The sequence below is a fragment of the Gopherus evgoodei genome, chromosome 1, assembly GCF_007399415.2.
Source record: "Gopherus evgoodei ecotype Sinaloan lineage chromosome 1, rGopEvg1_v1.p, whole genome shotgun sequence".
NCBI lineage: Eukaryota > Metazoa > Chordata > Testudines > Testudinidae > Gopherus > Gopherus evgoodei.
In genome coordinates, this window is record NC_044322.1 from 234705609 (window position 1) to 234724569 (window position 18961).

Consider the following 18961-nt stretch of genomic DNA (forward strand, 5'->3'; position numbering starts at 1 on the left):
AGCTTTACTGAATTTACATGCTATATCACAGTGGTTCTCAACCAGGGGCCCGGGGCCCCCTAGGGCACTGAGAGCAGGTTTCAGGGGAGCCTCCAAGCAGGACCAGCGATAGACCTGCTGGTGCCCAGGGCAGAAAGTTGAAGTCTCACTGCATGGGGCTGAAGCCCAGAGCCCTGCCACCCAGAGCTGAAGCAGAAGCCTGAGCAACTTAGCTTTGCAGTGCCCCCTGGGGTGTGGGACCCTGGGCAATTGCCGTGCTTGCTACCCCTTAACGCTGGCCCTAGCTTTTCTATGCAGAAAAAGTATTTTGGCTTTTTTTAACTTAAACAGTTGAAATCAATATATGAACTTGTGAGTACTGATTTGAGAAGACCCTTTGGAGTTTCAGCCTCAGGAATGTACCTAAACTAGCTTAGATAGAAACAGAAAACTTCTATTTTGGAAGTAAAAATAATTTTAGCCGTTAGTCTCCTATCATCTCCAGTAAATTAATTTGAAGAACATTCTGCATAAAGCTGATTACATATGGGATGGGGTCGGGTTGGGCAATAGATTTATTTTTAAATGAACACCATCAGGTCAGATATGGCTTTAAATTTTTTACATTTTGTGATAAGATTTTAATATAATTTAAGACCAATATAAATGTTTCTATGATTATATATAAAAAAAAAATCAAGGGAACAACCAAACAACAACATGTTTATAACCAAGATGTTGCAGAATTATGCTAGTCAGAGAACCAAAATTAGGTGAGGACTAGAAAGTGTAGCTGACCAGAAATAAACCTAGAATTAATGAGTCTCTCTTTATTGTCCAAGATCAGAGATGAATATGTAAACAAACACCATAAACCATAACTCCTGAATTACAAGAACTTTCTGTTCCCTTTTCATCTGAAAAATAAAAAAAGTATTTTATACTACTTGACAACTAACAACTGAACAATAGAGATACAAGGTGGGTGAGATAATAGCTTGGACTACCTTCTGTTGGTGAGGGAGACAAGCTTTCCAGCCCCTCAGGGCTCTTCTTCAGATCTGGGAAAGACACTCTAAGGTCTGGTCTACACTACGACTTTAGGTCGAATTTACCAGCGTTACCTCGATTTAAACCTGGACACGTCCACACAATGAAGCCCTTTTTTTTGACATAAAGGGCTCTTTAAATCAATTTCTTTACTCCACCTCCAACGAGGGGATTAGCGCTGAAATTGGCCTTGCCGGGTCAAACTTGGGATAGTGTGGATGCAATTCGACGGTATTGGCCTCCAGGAGCTATCCCAGAGTGTTCCATTGTGACCGCTCTGGACAGCAGTCTCAACTCAGATGCACTGTCCAGGTAGACAGGAAAAGGCCTGCAAACTTTTGAATTTCACTTCCTGTTTGGCCAGCATGTTTGCAGAGCTCCTCAGCATGATGTGCACATTGCTGGGGCACATTGCCCGGCCTGTACTTTGTGAGAAGTCTATGACCATGTCCCTCTCGTCACCGTTGCCATCACCTCGTCGCCTAGTTTTACATGAAACAATTGTCTGCCATTGCTCTGACGGAGGGAGGGGCGACTGACACATGGCTTACAAGGAATTAAAATCAACAAAAGGGATGGCTTTGCATCAAGGAGAAACACAAACAACTGTCACATGGAATGGCACCCTCAAGGATCGAACTCAAACCCCTGGGTTAGCAAGCCATTGATTTCACAAAACAAATTGGGTCAATTTCTTGTTTTAATCCATCTATCTTTTAAATCTTAGGCTGGCAGCAGATGGTGCAGTACGACTGCAAGCCATTGTCATTTCCTGGGTGCTTGGCAGAAGATGGGAATAAGTTGGCTGAGTCACTCTCGCCCCTGACTCATCTCACTGAGGTTGGCTAAAAGAGCACCCAGGAATATGATGACCATGGCTACCAATTGCAATGCACCATCTGCTGCCAAAAGGCAATGAGCTGCTGCTGTGTAGCAATGCAGTCCCATGTCTGCCAGCACCCAGGAAACGTACGGTGACAGTGAGCTGAGCAGGCTCCATGCTTGCCGTGGTATGGCATTTGCTCAGGTAACCTAGGAAAAAAGGCATGAAACGATTGTCTGCTATTGCTTTCACAGAGGGAGGGAGGAATGGAGCGAGCAGGGGCCTGACAAAATGTACCCAGAACCACCCACAACATTGCTTTTGCCCCATCAGGCATTGGGATCTCAACCCAGAATCCCAGTGGGCAGTGGAGACTGCGGGATAGCTGCTCACAGCTATCCACAGTGCAACGCTCAAGTTGACGCTAGCCTCAGTACTGTGGAGGCAGTCCGCCGACTTAATGCACTTAAGAGCATTTTGTGTGGGGACACACACAATCAACTGTTTAAAAACGATTTCTAAAAAACCGACTTCTATACATTCAACCTAATTTTGAAGTGTAGACATAGCCCAAGCACATACACACCACACTGCTTAACCATTCTAGCAGCGCATCAGCACTTTTAGCTAATTAAGTCCAGTCTAGTCATCACAAACACCAAACAGTCTGAGGGTGAATAATGTCTGCAAACAGAGAAGCGCTAATAAACAATCATTTGCACTTTCATGACATTTTACTCCCTAGCTAGAAAATCACTCTACAAAGATGGACTCAGCAGCCTAGGCTAAGCAGCCAGAGGCAAACTGAGCTCTTGCAGAGGGTCAGTGGCAGAGCACCGCTCCCAGTCCTATGACCCAGGACCATTCACAGATCCACTTGACCATATCTCAGAGGATATCAGCCAGATTCCTGTCCAGGGCTATTTAAAACCCCACCTTTCACTGTATGGCCTAGACAGTTAGTTTGTCCACCCAGCATTGGGTGCGGGGAGCGAGTTGCAGAGTGATAAACAGGAATGGAGGAAGAGGAACAGCTCTTCCCGTTATTTAGATCTGATTATTTAAACTGGATAATTAGTCCTCTTGGACCATGCACACCCTCAGCAAAAATCCCAGACAAAAGGTGTCAAGAGTGTGGAGCTAAGCAAGAGGGGAAGTTCCAAGATTAACCCTCCTGCCTCCCTCTTTTCTCTTCCTCTTCTTCGTGTCTCAAGATAACGGCCCTGTTTATAGACAATTTGTCAACACTAAAGCTGCTCCGGTGGACACTTCCTTCCTCTAGGTGGCAGCGTTATCCCATAGCTCGCGGACGCTGCCCTGGGAAAAGCAGAATCTTTGCCTTGTTTCCATCGGGGGGCGGCGGGCATCCAACCCAGTCTCCGCCCCCAAAGGAGACTAAATGAATTTTGACGGGTTAGGAAACAAAATTCTTGCGAGATATCTACTTTCACCATCTCTGCTCTTGCCATAGTCCGCTGAACATCTCAATTACCTTCCTCGTCATCCCGAATTATTCCAGAAAACCAAGGAAAGGACTTTTGCATCTCTAGTGTGGACCACCAATCTACCTGAGAGCTCCACCTACTACAACCACGTTCAAAAACATGCCCAGCAGAAAGGCTAGGTCTAAAACCCTGGAGGAGGAGGGGTAAAGGAGTCCCTAATTACAATTCTGTTCTGAAAAGGTCTGAGAATTACAAAAACCTGGGGGGAAATGCAGATTGAAGGACGTTTTCTTAACAATTCTTGGCTGAAGATTTTAGGGTATGAAATATAAGCAGTGTGGCTCAGAATACGAAAACGGTTTTATCCCCATATATTTTCAAAAAGGGACCGTGCTTTCTTTTGTGAGAACATAAACTTAAAACAGTTACAGTGAGCATGTCAGAAAATCAATAAGGCAAAGATTGTCCAAGATATTAAAAAACAGCATTCAAGAAAGACGTCACTGATGATCACGTATAAGGAAATGTGTCTAAGAAGTGGTCTGGGGGAGGGCTGGTTGCATATGATAACTAGCTCGTTGATTATTAAAGAATGAAATGTGAGGCATGCATGGGGGAAAGACAGAATGGTTTTACTGATCAGCAGTGAGAGATAATTGATCACAATCCTGAACAAAGTTAGCAGGCTCACCCACTGTCTGTCATTCTTCCCTCACTCTACAGGAGTTAGAGAGACGGAAAATCAATACCACTGCACGGTTTTCCTTTTCTTGTTTCACTTTGCTCCCTTTTTGTGAGCATTTTGTAGCACCTCGCTGTCTTCATACCTCCTCCAAAATAGATGTTCTTTTCAGTAGTTCTCTGAGGGGTTTAACGAGATCTGCTAAGTGGGTGTGCGAATGGGGTTACCATTGATTGTGGCTCAGGGTACGAAAATCCAGATATTATTAACTAGTTAATCTCGGGTCATCTCGAAAACGATATACAGTTTTGCAGTATATATAAGCAGCGCAGATTGATGCATTTACAAAAATGTTTTCTCAGGCAAAGGCAGATGGCTTACAATCAGTTTTGTGTTCACTGTCTGCTTTTGTTTGTCACTGCCTGCTTTTGTTTACATTTATATCGGTGTGTATTTCGCTGTTTCTCTTTGTAAGGTGCAACTAGCTTTATAGGTTTCCTGTTACTAAAAATGATATGCGCATGTATGTATCTGCATAGGTGTAGGTATATATAACAAACACACAGATGAGCGTTTATGTGAGTTATTTATATATGCATATGCCTATAGATGTATGCATAGACACAAATACACATCTAGTGCATATATCGAAACAAACGCCCACTGATTGTAGGAGTAAATGGAAATGATCTCAAAACTAGTGAGATTAAAAAAATTCGACATCTTAAACAGGCTTGAGTATCAATGACTGAATATAAATTGAGAAGTATTAATCTCTATGCACCCTGAGGCAAACCGAACTGGATAATTTAAACCTCGCTAAGAAGCTGGGTATTTCTTAAAGGAGTAAGAATGCTTTCTTGTTTTGCAAGACCATATATAACTACCACCCCATTCAGTGATAGGCGTGCCTACAGGTATACACACATTCAGCTGTCTAGCAATATACAGATATAGACACACACTATATTGTACGGCATATAGCGACATATACACAGGCATGGAAGAGCTGGCTTTCTTCGCTTTTTTTAAAATAAGTTTTAACCATCTATTTTGCAAAATAAACAAACAAGCTAGCCACACTGCTCCACGAGAGACAAATGCTTTCGTGACTGCTTGATTGCATTACATATGTGTGTGTAAAGGATGAGATGCGGTAGATTCTGACACACACACACACACACGGGCGGAGGGAGGAGGGGAGGAGGAAGAGAGAGAGAGAGAGAGTGAAAGTGTGAGAGTGAAAGAGATCCTCCTCCTACCTGGAGCCACAGCTTGCAAGATACGTGGTGTCACCTGGGGAAGTCAGAACAAGTAAAAACACATTGAACTTGAGGGCTCTATGAGGTAGTTGATCAAGATCAGGGCTTGCTCATTTTCTCTCTCAAACGGGCTGTCCTGGGTTTTTGATTTGCCTTTTTGATAAACTCTTTCTGCCCCCCTCACCCCATTATCAGAATCAGTTTTGGTCACCATGGCTTTAGGAGAAAAATCTTGTCTGAACGTTGCTGAATTTTTACAGTTCGACAGGCTCCTTTTTTGGGTAGCCTCAGAAATGTTCTTGACTGGAATTTAATCGGCAGAGATCAGTTCTACTTTTTGTGCGTTTTTATGGCTCAGTCCATTCTCTAGATCATGCACAGAAACTTTCGAAAGTGGATTTTCTACGTGTTTCTATGCTTTGGAGTCATCTATGTCAAACTAGGGTAAGTGATTGTCCGCACTAATCCTCTGGGTTTTGGCTCAAACTTGTGAACAAAATATATTGCCAAAAATGCGTGATGTTTGTCTCCCGGTGTATTTGAAGATCTGTTGAGGTTTCACATCCATCAGCAAAAGAACAGTGAAAATGTGTATTTCTTTTAAGTGTCTTATTGTGATTGTAATCAGAATGCTACTGCTTTAAACCGGCGAATAGAAGCTACAGTAACTTTCAGCCTGCAGGGACCAGCTTGGCCGTGTGGAGAGATTCTTTTATTTTGAATTATTTAATCGAATCTAAATATTAACTCCGGCATACAGCCCCTCAGAAAACTGACGGAGTTAGCTCAGCCACTATTGATGAGATGAGACAATAGAGCAGAGTTTAAGTAGCCAAGGGGGCGGGAGAGGGAAAATCCCTGGTCTGAACCTGCTCTTGCGGATTTTTTTTTTTTTTAATACAGGCCTAGACACAATTTGCGCTTCTATCCATCACACAGACGTGTTGAAATTGACTTGACAACTGGTCTGTCTACCTCTCTGACAAAACAACCCTGAACCACACCAGAAACCCAGGGCTGTAGCTTCAGTGTCCTGCTCATTGACAGCAGCCCTTCCAGGCCACATTTTAGCAGGGCTACTGGGGAGTCAAACGTTTGCTTGTTGTTTGACTGCAATGATCTAGATCACTATGTTATTTTAGTTGCCAAGTTTCTCTCTCTCTCTCACTCACTCACCTGTATGCCCTTATTAATATTGCTCTCGCAGTAGGCTGACTTGAGTTGTATTTCCACATTCCTGAGCCCTAGCCGAGTTCTTACCTGTCGAGCTGCAAACTCTTAAAAGATCCTGCCTTAGCATAGCTGCGGGATTTTTTTTTAAATGATCAAGAATGCATAAAGTGGGTTGTAATCTGAAAATTCTTGCTTCTCAGTTTGAAATCAATACAGGTGTGTGTGGGGGGGGGGAGCAGGGAGGAGCTGCAATTATATTAAAGTGAGGATAATTGCACCGAGTGCAGTGAGAAAGATTCAGTCGTACAGGCACTGCACCACAATACAGCATAATGTAGAGTGCCTCCTGGTAAAAGACTAGGGTTCATCTTCCACCCTTATCCACCTCCTTCCAAGCCATAATGTGATACAGTTTTGGAGCACAGACTACATCAACCATCCCTTGCCCTCCTCTTCCTTTGATGTTGTTTTACACGCTTGACTTTTTTAATAGAACCGCACCACCTACCTAACCTGATATTTTGTGTTGCTCCCAGCAAGCGGAGCAGCTTCAGAAAGCAGTGCAGTACTCTGCAGTGCAATGCAGGGGCAAAATATCATAGAGTTGGGGCGGGGGGGGGGGGAAGGAAGGCCAGAGGGAGGAAATCCGTAATCAAGTGAACAGAATACCAGAGTATTAAGATCACACAAGGGAAAAATCAGCTCCAAAGGGCCAGTTTACTGATGGGGAAAATAACTAGCTCAAGTACTGGTAACTTACATTCTCCCATCACCCAGCTAGCCATCTCGAAGGAATCAGAGGGCTGTAGATAATTGGCATGAGATACCCTTATTTACAATGGGATAGGAAAGTCAAGAGATGTGGCCCAATGGACTGGCTTTCCGGAGTATTTCCCGCAGGTTGCCTAATGGGCAGAAGCTTGTTTTTTCCCCAGGTTTCCATAACATATAGCTCTGCTATTCGCAGGTGTCTGTTTAACCAGACACACACGATGTGTTATCTTAACTGAAATGGATTCAGGGTACAGAACTCCAGTAACTGCATGGGGCAGGGCACAGGAAATAAATGTACGATTGCCCGTTAGTAGTGCATTAGAAAGACAATAGAGGTGGGATAATATCTTTTATTGGACCAACTTCTGCTGGTAGAAGTCTAAGCTGTTGAACTACACAAAGCTCTTCTTCAGGTCGGGGGAAGGAAGCAGAGTGTACGTTAAGTGAATAGGCGAAGCTCCACTCAGCAATAAGAAAACATTGAAAATAACGCGAAGTTGAAAGAGTTACAACTATCCCATCAGACACTACCGTAAAGGGACCAGATAGAACAGAATCGGAATGACTGGGTATCTTTCATGTTGCTAAGGGTCTTGTCTTGGCAGAACAGCCCCTTGCCTTTAATCAATTTTTTTCTGCACTGGCCTATATCCATACAGGGGGAAAGTTAAGGGATACTATTTCCCAGGGATATCTGCTGGATAGATATTCGATTTTTCCTGAAAGCCTACTCTGTTTTTGAAGCTATTTAGCTTTTTTAAAAAGCTGTTTTTAGCTTTTTATTATAGCTAACCAATTTGTGTCATCATATAATATAGTGCTAAAGTCTGTCATCCTTAAGGTTTAGATTTACACCGTTGTAAATGAGGAACGAATTTGGCCCATATATGTATTCAGATAGATACTACAACGATGAGAACACTGCACATGCCTAGATAGCTAAAGAAAGAGATCTCTCACAGCGAAAAGACAAGACCAAATAGTTTGCAGTACAAAGGAATGACTTTGTTAGACTAGATTCATTTCCATAGTGGCTTTATAATTTAGTGAGCAGAAGATTTGGAACATGGTAAAGTCCGGAGGGGCAGACATTTGTTGTTAGACATTAAACATGCAACTTTAATAAAGAGAATTCAGAACAAAAACAAAAGGACATCGATGAATTGTCCCCATAACTAAAATTGAGTGTGAAGCAAGAACTGTAAAAGCTCGTATAGAAACTCCAGCGGATCTTTCACCATTCCTTTAAGGGGATGATGATATTTCACTTTCCCTGAACAATAATAGAGAAATTTGCTCTGAGATCCTGGGCTGCTTCGAGGCTAGACATGTGGGATGCAATTATTTCATCTTTCATCAAACTCTGGAACTACCATTTTGTTGAAACTATATTCTTTGGCTGTAATGATACCTTTTTGGAGTCAGATTTTTGCATAGAAAGGAAAGAATGGGTTGATAAAGTAGCAGCCTGCCTTCGAGTGCTTTTGGGTTTAATTTGCAGTATGAATACGAGTGTTGTTTTGCCAACATAGCAAATAATTTATATTTTGCAGTTATTTTATTTGCTATGGAGAAAATACTAAAACCTTAATAAAGTGTTGCAAAAACTTCACTTAAATAATGAGAGGACGCTGGCAAACTAAAGCCTCAGAAAGGAAGCATCAAATACACATTTGCCTAGCCAATGACAAATGTGGAAATTGGGTGTCAGCGCTTTTAATTTAACAAAGAAACTGGCATTTGTCATTAGGACGAGAGGGTATAATTCTGATCCAGCAGTCTTCACTTAGGCAAAATTGCCATTGACTTCATTTCCATTCTGTGGCTTGATTGAGAGTTTTGCGGAGTGACGGGCACGAGGTAAAGCATGACTTCGTATTAAGAACCAATAATGAGTCCTCTCCTTAACTATTTTGCCAATTATTTAACACAGGAAATCAGAGGAGTGAGCATGCGGAGATTTCTGAGGTATTCACATTTTGAACAACATTGCATTGTTATGGCAAATACTTCACCTGCAGCACCGGAGACAAAAATAGGAATAATCAGCTTTTTATCCTCAACTGAGGTTCGAATTCAAAAAACATAATTAAAAAAACCCAACCCCTCAACTCAGGCAGGTTAAAACATCTCATATTTAAGCAAGCATTTCCTTTAGTTTTCAACCCGGATTAAAATATTAATGTCAGATATTGCAAATAAGTATTGCCCACAAAAGTTGCACAACGACAAATACTGTTAGAAAAAAAATGCAAATTAAAAATGATAGATGTACCCCAGGTGCAAATATAAAGGTAAAGTCTGAGAATAATGGATACAAGCTTTGTAAAGGTGGAGTCCACTGATGGAACTCTAGGCTAAATTGAAACCAGTGCTGTCAATGTGATGCTTCCTTTCGTTTTATTCTCTCACAGAGAACAGGTAAGGAACATATTTAAGCATCAACACTGGAACAAAAGAAAACAAAATTTACTGCGAATGGAAAGTCAGAGTAACATGGGGGAGGGGGCGCGACGGGGAGAAAGGAAGTCGAAAGCCCTTTAACTATGTGATCACAGTGGAGCCATTTATTTAATCCAGTGGAGCCATTTAATCCACTTGGATGCATTCTGGGAAAACGATTCCCCCTGTAGAGGTGGATGCCCTGTTAACCAGGTCGCAGCATGAAACTATAATGTGTTGGCTTTTCATGTCACCTCGCAACGGCATACGGCACACGGCACATATAGTTTGGCGTGTCTTGATCTTTAAATGTTGCACCCTTGTATTTTCAGCATCAGCTAGTCTAGTAAGATCGGGCATGTGTTTGAAAAGGCTGGAGGACATTTTTTCCGCCTTCTAAACGTATGTGATCAATAAAAAGAACGGATGAACAGAAACCGAATGATGGTTCTGTCTGAACAGTTGTTTTGCTATTGTGACAGTATATGGAAAACGACAACGAAATCGCGCCTTCTCTGGAGGCGCTCTTCTAAATTATATTACTCGTGGACATAAATCGACTTTATGGGTCAGATCCTGCAGTCAGTGGGAGCTTTGTCTGCGTAAGCTGTCCCGGAACGGGAGAAATGAATTTCTTGACAGTGCTTTCCCTGGTTGAATTAATCTATGGAACATAATGGTGGTGTAGCAGATGCACAAACGTTTAGTTTATTATCTTTTTCCTGCGCTCTATCACTGCTTGGGGAACTGGCCAAACCTCAAATTTTGTAACTACACAAATAAAATGCTTCATCTTATACAGAAACCACATGGGTATTTGGGCTTAGCATTTTATTTATTTTCCAGGGCTTTGCATTTTATTTAGTAGATAACACAAACACACGTGGTTTCAATGCACATGGACTCCAGACACCTTAGCTATAAATGAAAATTAAGTGCATCGCTGCTCTGGAAATCCTATAAAATTTGATCCATGAGAACTAGGTCTGGCCAGCAAGAATGAAGCTATTGATGCTTCATCTTTTGTTAAAGACGAAAGAATATTAAAATGCATATTTTAAAGCGTACAGGGAATAATCAGATTTAAATAAATAACTAAGATAGAGAGCACTTAATCTCCAGGCTAGTCTAAACAGCAATTCCAAGAAGGGGCCAAATACCGGATAGCTCCTAAACTTTAATAATATTTTAACTACTATAGTCAGAGACTGAACATTTCAAAGCAATCTAGAGGATTTACACACATCTCTTCCATGTAAAATCAATGGGTCTAAATCCCGCGGACTATTCTAAAATTTCCAGTCAGAATCTTTATAAAGGCTAAATGAAATGTTGTCATCTTATTCTGATTTCAATACTAGCCATCACGAAAAAAAACAATTCTTGACACTAGTGACAATCTATGCCTTCTCACATGGCTTGCCAGCCAGACAACTGCAAATTCTGGACAACTCGTTTGTAGTGCACCATACTCTAACTTCCGCAGGACATACGCAATGAATATTATTTCCGTTAAGAAATCAATTCTGGGCATTACAGACACACTTTAAAAGATTTTACCAGGTTGTGATGTACACTTATTCTGGACATTTTGCACTCAGAATTGTCAAAAGAAAGAAAATGAAGCTCGGAGTAGACAGGTAAAAGAGAGGGGAAATCGTTCCTTCAATACTATCTTTGTGGCTCATTCTATAGGATGATATTGGTAACCATTTCACTGCTGTTCTGGCTCTGGTACGTTTAGAGCATACTTGTGTGTGGGAGAACAACAGGTACATGCTCAAAAATGTCATATTTGGGGTTATTGATAATATAATCGTATAAACTACAACACCATTTTATTACAGGGAGAGTATTCGGTTTTAAAACACAATAGGAGCAAATGCATCTCTCTCGCTCACACACACACAGAGGGAAGTTTATGGAATGTAATTCCACTTATTTCTCGTTTTACCATTTCGTAATGTCACTCCAAAAGAATAAATTGCATGACTTTGTTTTGTTTTCTAGAGTGTTAATCTAGTCATGTATTGTAAATTAACGCTATAGATAATATCGGTCCTAATTCTACAGTTACAGATGGGCAAATCATGTTAGTTTCAGCTACGCCAGGTGAAATGTTACCACCTCATTCAGGAGGTTTTACAGTGCCAAGTGGGGAAGGTTTACTGTTTAAACATGGATCTGATTGTTCTTTAAAAGAGGAAACATTTTAAAATGTATCTGAATGGTCAATCTGGAAAAGCATGCTAGAAATAAAATAAAAAACATTTGTTATAAACTCTTCTGATTTACATTTATCATAGTTACACGTAATTAAATCATTACTCGCATATATATATAAAATATGTTTACGAGAGAGCGGGATGGAGAGCGGGACGTATATACGTATGTACTACAAAGAAATATGACAAGTTAGAAGATCCAACTTCAACTTTAAACTCTTTAAACAATGTAAAGCGTTTCCCTTTATTCCCTAATATTATATTTTTCAAGATAATGTTAATTATACTAACGGATGATATTGAACTTGTAGATGAAAATGATTAAATAAAACAAAAAATAGCAACGATTCTGATAATATAGGTAGAGAAAATGTAAACATTTTAGACTCAGTCTGTAACCTTAACGTCATTTGGAGGATTCCTTTATTGCATAATAGACACCTAAAGATATTTAGCTACATAGTCTCAAAAGATGTTTTCACGATATTTGGAACACCCAAGTTAAAGAAAACTCGTGCAAATATTTGGGAAGTAACATGGGAAAACACACAATTTACATATGGACTAAAGAAAACTGTAAAAATGAGAGACCTGGAGTTTTTCCGCTGCAGTTATACTAAATCACCTGTTGTATTTCTCTCTCGGGGCTCTTTTTCCAATTCCAGTTCTTGGAAGCTAGCGTGTCTTTCTGCCCCGCAATTCTCCTCACTAACAAATACAGTGTCCCATGGTTTTTCCAAATAAGGGAAACACCCAAAAGTAAGAATAATTGTTCATCACAAACTTTTCACTGACTTATTAGTTACTGGCTGACTTTGCAATATGTTCAGAAACACGTTAGGTGTAAATATTATTTATTACCTAACCCTATGAAAACATAATAATGTAGTAAACAGCGAGAACATTGAGAACGTACGTAGACTGCTTCCAAGTAATGAAGGGAACAGGGAACTAAGCAGCAGATGAAACTGTTCCTCAAACTTTCATCTTCTGATAAAGAAAATCTTATTCTACGTGAAATGTGAACGGTGTGTGTGAAGATGCCTCCTGAGCCGCTCAGAGATGCCAGGCATATTGGCAAAGGACTATAACCCCCCAAACAAGCTACTTCATTTTCTCCAACTCCCCCCACCCCGACCTCCAAGCCAGTAAAAAAAATAAGATTCAAAGAATTGTCTGTTTGTTAATGTTTTTACTCAGGCGACTATATAAACATTGGCTTTCTGAAAGGACCCTTTGAAATAGTGTTTAATTTTCAATTCAGGAGGCTATAATAACAGATCCTTCCCTCCACCAGCTTCTCTTGCGGTGTTTCAGATGGGGGCGGGGGGCAGCTTTCCATAATAAAACAATTTAATCAAACTAAGTTTTGCGTTTGTAGCTGCCTAGTCCCTTCAGCATCCTCTAACCGCGAGCTTTTGAAATAATGCCATCTACGCGGCACCGGAGCTCGCAGCCTGCAGAGCGGATGATTTGTTTAAAATACATGACCAAGTTGCTGAGGTTTGTTTTCAAAGCAAGATGTATCTAGCGGTCTCAGGCAGTGCACACAGCTAGAATGCAGAGCTTTGGCTAAATCAATGTCTTTCCATTGTCATCCTCCCCTTTAAAAAAAAAAAAAAAGGAGGCGGATTGCGGTGACTGACTGCCCAATGGCAGCTTGGAGTCTCAGGAGAGTTAGAGAAAGAGAGAGAGAGAGAGAGAGAGAGAGAGAGAGAGGCATTTTCTGCCATCCAAATCCCTTAAACCATCATCATTCCAACAAGCGAACCCACTCTAACAGCTTCCAACCACTGAGACATGACAGGCAGCATTCCAGAGCCAGAGGCAACAGCAGCAGCAGCAGCAGCAACATATACGCTTTAGCACCAAGGGGAAACTAGGCACAACAATACAAACAAAACAAACAAACAAACAAGCCCCCCCACGCCCAAGGGACTGGATTCCAACTCAGATTCAAGCAAAAAGGCCACAGCTGACACCAAAACGGGTGGGGAATAACGATCTGGGGGGCCAGAAAGGAATAATCAAGGAAGCGAACTCCAAGAGTATAAACGGGATTCAGCCATGCTCCTTTTTTCATCTCGCAGTGTTTTACTCTCAGTGTATTACCCTCAGATTTTCCTCATCCTTACCAGTGGGAGTTACCTGTAAGTGATCCAGATTTTTTTTAATACTCTTTAAAATGACCCCGCTAGCTACCTGGGGGCAGGTTGGCAGAAGAGAGCCGGGTTACATAGCGTTGTAGCAGGTCTGTGAAATGTGTGATGATGCTGATGTTTTAAGTCTGTCAGGGGGGCGTATGCAGCCAGGTAGCCGGAGAAGTTGGTTGATAGCTGCTCTTTTCTCCCCAGCGCAGGATGCTGCTTTACCTAAGACCCGACAGAGCACAGACCACATCTCTCCGAGTGTTTTACGCTATCGTGGGAATGTGACATTTTGTCAGCTCTTGAATGATGGGGAAGCACACCTGAACTTTCAGGAGGAAAGGACATAGCGCTGAGCTTTTCCTAGAGGAATTGCAAAAGCCTGCGGAAGGGCGATATCTATTTATGTTCTTAAAGGGGAAATATCTACATCTATCTATCTATCTATCTATCTATCTATCTATATACAGATCTAAGGTTATACAGCCCGGGTCATCTGTATAGACTAAAGCAGAAATCATCAAAGCCTGTGAAAACAAAGCTAGGTTGGACAAATGCACCTACCGATACGTTGCTAGAACTGGATGCTTTCCCAAATAAATTCTCTCTGACCTGATTTAGGAGTTAGAGCTGGCTCCAGAACCTTTCTCGTGGTCGGGGGAGGAAGGGGTTGGGGATGGGGAAGGGTGTGTGGGATTGGAAATAGTTTCGATCTTTAAATTAAATCCCTGTAATCACATATGTGCTTTCTTGGCTCCTGTTAACTCTGGAGTGAGTGCCGGCGCTGGTGGTCCTAAAGGTCTCCCATCAGGTTGGCTAGCTGTCCCAGGTTTTAGGCTGTCAGGTGTTTCTGACTTAAAAAAATCAGCCTTAGGACCCCATTAGCTTTCCTGTCCGCCTGAAAGTCATCCCTCAGGTGGCTCACATGTGGAAGGGGCTAGAAACTAACTGCGCCCTGAATGAAGGCAAAACGTGTCAAGTGTCTCTGCTCGCCCAAAGCCACCTGAGTGCTAACCACAGGGAATGTGGAGAACTGAAGTAGTCGAGTGCTGTTTTAGGGTCCGATCCTTCTACATTCCTTGAGCACCTTGAACTCCACTGACTTCAATGGAGGTTTGGCACATCAAATACAAAGAATGTAGGATCGGGCCCGTGGCTGTGTCTGAAGGACATAAAAGACGCGGTAGGCACGTTTCAGTAGGCAGCTGTCGAGGTTACCTGGCTCTGTGATTGAGGGAGGCTGCGAGGTTTGCCAAAGACTGTACGAGTCCGTTCAAGAGACCTTGAACCTGCACCTTCAGCCTAATAAGAAAAACCTGTTTCAGGATTCCTATTTCACGCTCACTTCATATTTACAGTGTCCTGATCAGAAAATACTTTTTTATGATGCCAAGACTTTAACTTTTGCCCGCTGAATTGTGTGTGCATGTGTGATGTTAACATGTTTGCCCTCTTTCCGTTTATATATACACACACAGTGTATATCTCTAGTTTCTGGTAGCCCATGGAAAAACATAATCCTCCGCCACGCAAGAGAAGAAAGAATAAACACACCCATCAAAAGAAACTAAACATGTCTATTTCTGCATTCTTAATTCTTAATGAAATGCACATGCCTTGGCTACTGATTTTTAAAGACGCTTGATTTATGGAACCATGTTCGGTTTAATTTAGTTGGATGCTACTGATCAAACCAAATAGCTAAAGTGCTCTGTTTTTCCCATGCGGGTCATGTCTACTGGTAGGTAACCACTTGCTTATAAAATACAGCATTGGCTTCTTTTCTAGAAGGTCAACAGTTATAATAAATAAATAAAAAAAACCCTTCTAATATAAACGTAGCCATATTTTCTCAAAACCGTAGGAAATTACTATCCTACAAAGTTTGCCTTCTATAAATAGTTCAAATCTTGAAACAAAAGTTTTAAACCACACACCAGATGCTGGGATGCTGGCGGTTTCCCTTGCTGTGTGACATAATTATAAGGTCCGAATGCAAAAGCTATAGAAGTATAATAATAATACTAAGGCAACTGCTGAGGGGGAATACAAGGGAAGCAAGGCATGCTTTATTTAGAGCTAACTACTTGGAGATCTTCTGAGCGCTCATCTGTGACCATGAGAATTTGCTGGGGATAAATAATGCCCTCTCCCTTCCCTGTGCCATCCCCAGTTCATCCTGTGAGTCAGGTCACTTGTTCTGCTGCCTGAAATAGACTTGGGGAGTTAGAGCGAGCTCTGAGCTTTGGTCCCTATTGCAATCAAGTAGAGCAGAAAGGAAAGGGATCAGGAGGTGACACATAACAAAGCAAAGCCGAAATCAACAAGCACGTCACTTGATTAATAAATCCATATGAACACAGCCTTGTGTCCTGGAGAAGAAAGCTGCTCAGACTAAACAGGAATGTAATTGCAATCCACACATCTGTGTGCAAGCAAGACTTCGCTCCTTTCCTCTCCACTCCACCAAGAATGTTATTTAAACTCCTGAAATTCCTCTATATCCATCAAATGCATGCTAGTATTAGTTAGCCTGACTCTTTGTGTAGGGTCCCAGACAATGGGTTTTGTACAGCTAAACTCTTCCCTTCCAATAAAGTGTGAGAAATGAAGGAAACCTTCACTCATTGTGATATCTTGCGGGGGGGTTTCTTTTGACAGTTAAAATAGAGAGAGGTTAGTTGAGTGTCTACTGGATTTGTGTTGTTTATCTTGTGGACAAACATTTGTCCCTGGCTTAATCATGATAGCGTCTGAAGATTAAAGCATGGTAGAGTCTGTTTGAGTATTACCTACTGGGGTCTCTTTAGGTTTGCATTTGTCTAGGGAGTCTGCTTCTCCCGTTGCTAAGGGACTGCCAGTGATGAGGTTAATTTCCCTACGGATCTTTCTGTTCTATTCTGATACGCACAAGAATATGACCGTTGTAACTGCTTCTGTTTACAAGAGAATTGTATACTTTGTACTAAAGGAGGCAAAACTCTGGCTTCACGAAGACTTGGGGTGTATGCCTGTTTCTATGCGGGCACTGCATTTCTGTTTCAAAAGGCATACAACAAAACTCACATAATCAGAACAAATAGTATATTTCTAATGTGTTTTAATGCACTGTAGGCACAGTGGTATGGTTTCATTGGTTAGTCCAGCAAAAAGTAGGTTACAGTTAGTTATACTCACAACTGGTTAGAAAAGGGACACCTTAGCAAATACATCTGTATATGGTGAATATGCAATCTGGCAAAGTTGTTATTATTTTGGTGTACATGCATGGTAATAATTGGGACCTCTGCACTATTGTAAACATTTGTGACCAGAAACCATTCGTTTATGATTTTTTAAAAAAGAAACATGACTCAAATAAAAATAAGCTGCTGGTAGACAGATTTTGGAAAGACTATGATAAATTAAACATGTAAAATAAAACAGGTTCTTAATAACTGATTAGTGTAAATGTACAAGAGACAAGAGCAAGCATAATGCAAGGTGGCACCTTTTCCTACAATGGGGATATACATAGTTTCTTGGTGGCATCTTCTAAAATAAAGAGGTTGTAATCTAATGTTTGGAGGTAACATCTGTGTATTTTTTCCCCACTATTCACTTTTATATGGCAAGATGAATGCATTGGTTGGAGATTCATTGCTTACAGCTTGTAGAACATGGGCTATGTACTGGTATAGGAAAAGAGTTTGTCCAGTCAGAGATTTATTTGATGTGAATGGGAATTGCCCTTTTGAACACACAATAACAGCACAAGCCTTCACGCTGATCATACATTAAAAACAGCAAGAAAGAGAACTTTCTACATTAGTGAGCAGCACTCAGTGCTGGCTGATTTCAAAAAGTAAGGAGAGAAAAATGCCTCTGTATGAGTTTGTTAATGTTCCTGATATTGCCACTTCTGATTCCCTAAAACATTGTAATTCCACATCCTCTGCTCCTGGGTCTACTACATACTCTAAGGGGATGGGTTAAAGTGGATTTCTTGGTTTTTCATGTAGTAATAGGAGAATGATAATTCTGAACCCTTAAAGATTAGGTCACTGTTGGTCACTACAGATTTTCATCTGTTGTGTGTAGTTTTGTAGGGAAATGCACACACAGCACAGTACATTAGCTAGGGTACTGGATTTGGATTTATTCCTGGCTCAGTCACTAAGATGCTGTGTGATCTTGGGAAAGTTACTTCATCTCTTTGTTTCCCCCTCTCAGACTTTGTCTATCTTGTCTAGTTAGACTATAATCTCTTTGGGGCAGGGACTGTCTTTTACTAGGTGTTTGCACAATGCCTAGCAAGTTGGGTCCTGATCTCTACTGAGACCTCTAGACACTACTGTAAAACAAATGATAAATAATAAAAGACTTTTGAATGAGATTTGATACTGCATGGTTGTTGTGGGATATGTTGCCTTAGAGCAATAGGGAAACTCACAAATCAGAAGAGAGTGGCCTTTCCTAACACGCAGTACGATAAATACTTTCTTGTGAGAGAGAGCGCTGAAGCTGACTTGCATGTCCCTCATGGTGTTAAAGTCAACGTGAGGTTGGATTATTTGTTTTAATGGACTGTTCTCACACACTAAAGCTGTCACATAGAGATATGAAGCCTGCTTTCAGAAAAGCTGAATACCCAGCAGCTCCAGCTGAAACCATTGAAAGTGTCAGTTCTTGGCGCTTCTGAAAATGAGGTTCCTAGTTCTTTTAGAGGTAGGACCAAACTACCTTGTTGCTTTGATGAGGTTTGGAGCCAGACTGTAAACCTTTGTCATAATCTAGGCCCAAACTCCAGATTCTGAACTTCAGGGAAATTCAATTATGGATCCAGACTTTAGACTTTTGATATACACCTAACAAACCAGAAACAGTAGATAATCGAAAGAGTCAAGTGTTAAACAATGAAGAAAAGGGAGTGGCTGCATTCATTGTTCATAATCTAGGATGGCATCCTGAAATTTTTAC

At 41.2% G+C, this 18961-nt stretch overlaps 1 protein-coding gene across 2 annotated transcripts in view; it reads left to right on the forward strand.

The window, feature by feature from the left end:
• Positions 1-5205: 5205 nt before the first annotated feature.
• WNT7B (Wnt family member 7B) overlaps positions 5206-18961 on the forward strand; it is a 150024-nt gene continuing 136268 nt past the window's right edge. The window contains exon 1 of one of the 2 annotated variants that reach the window (XM_030539579.1): positions 5206-5685. In XM_030539579.1, the coding sequence (XP_030395439.1) occupies positions 5615-5685 (71 nt within the window). In that variant the 5' untranslated portion in view covers positions 5206-5614. Of the gene's footprint in view, positions 5686-13644; positions 14006-18961 lie in introns of those variants that run through there. The other variant, XM_030539570.1, reaches the window with a different exon arrangement.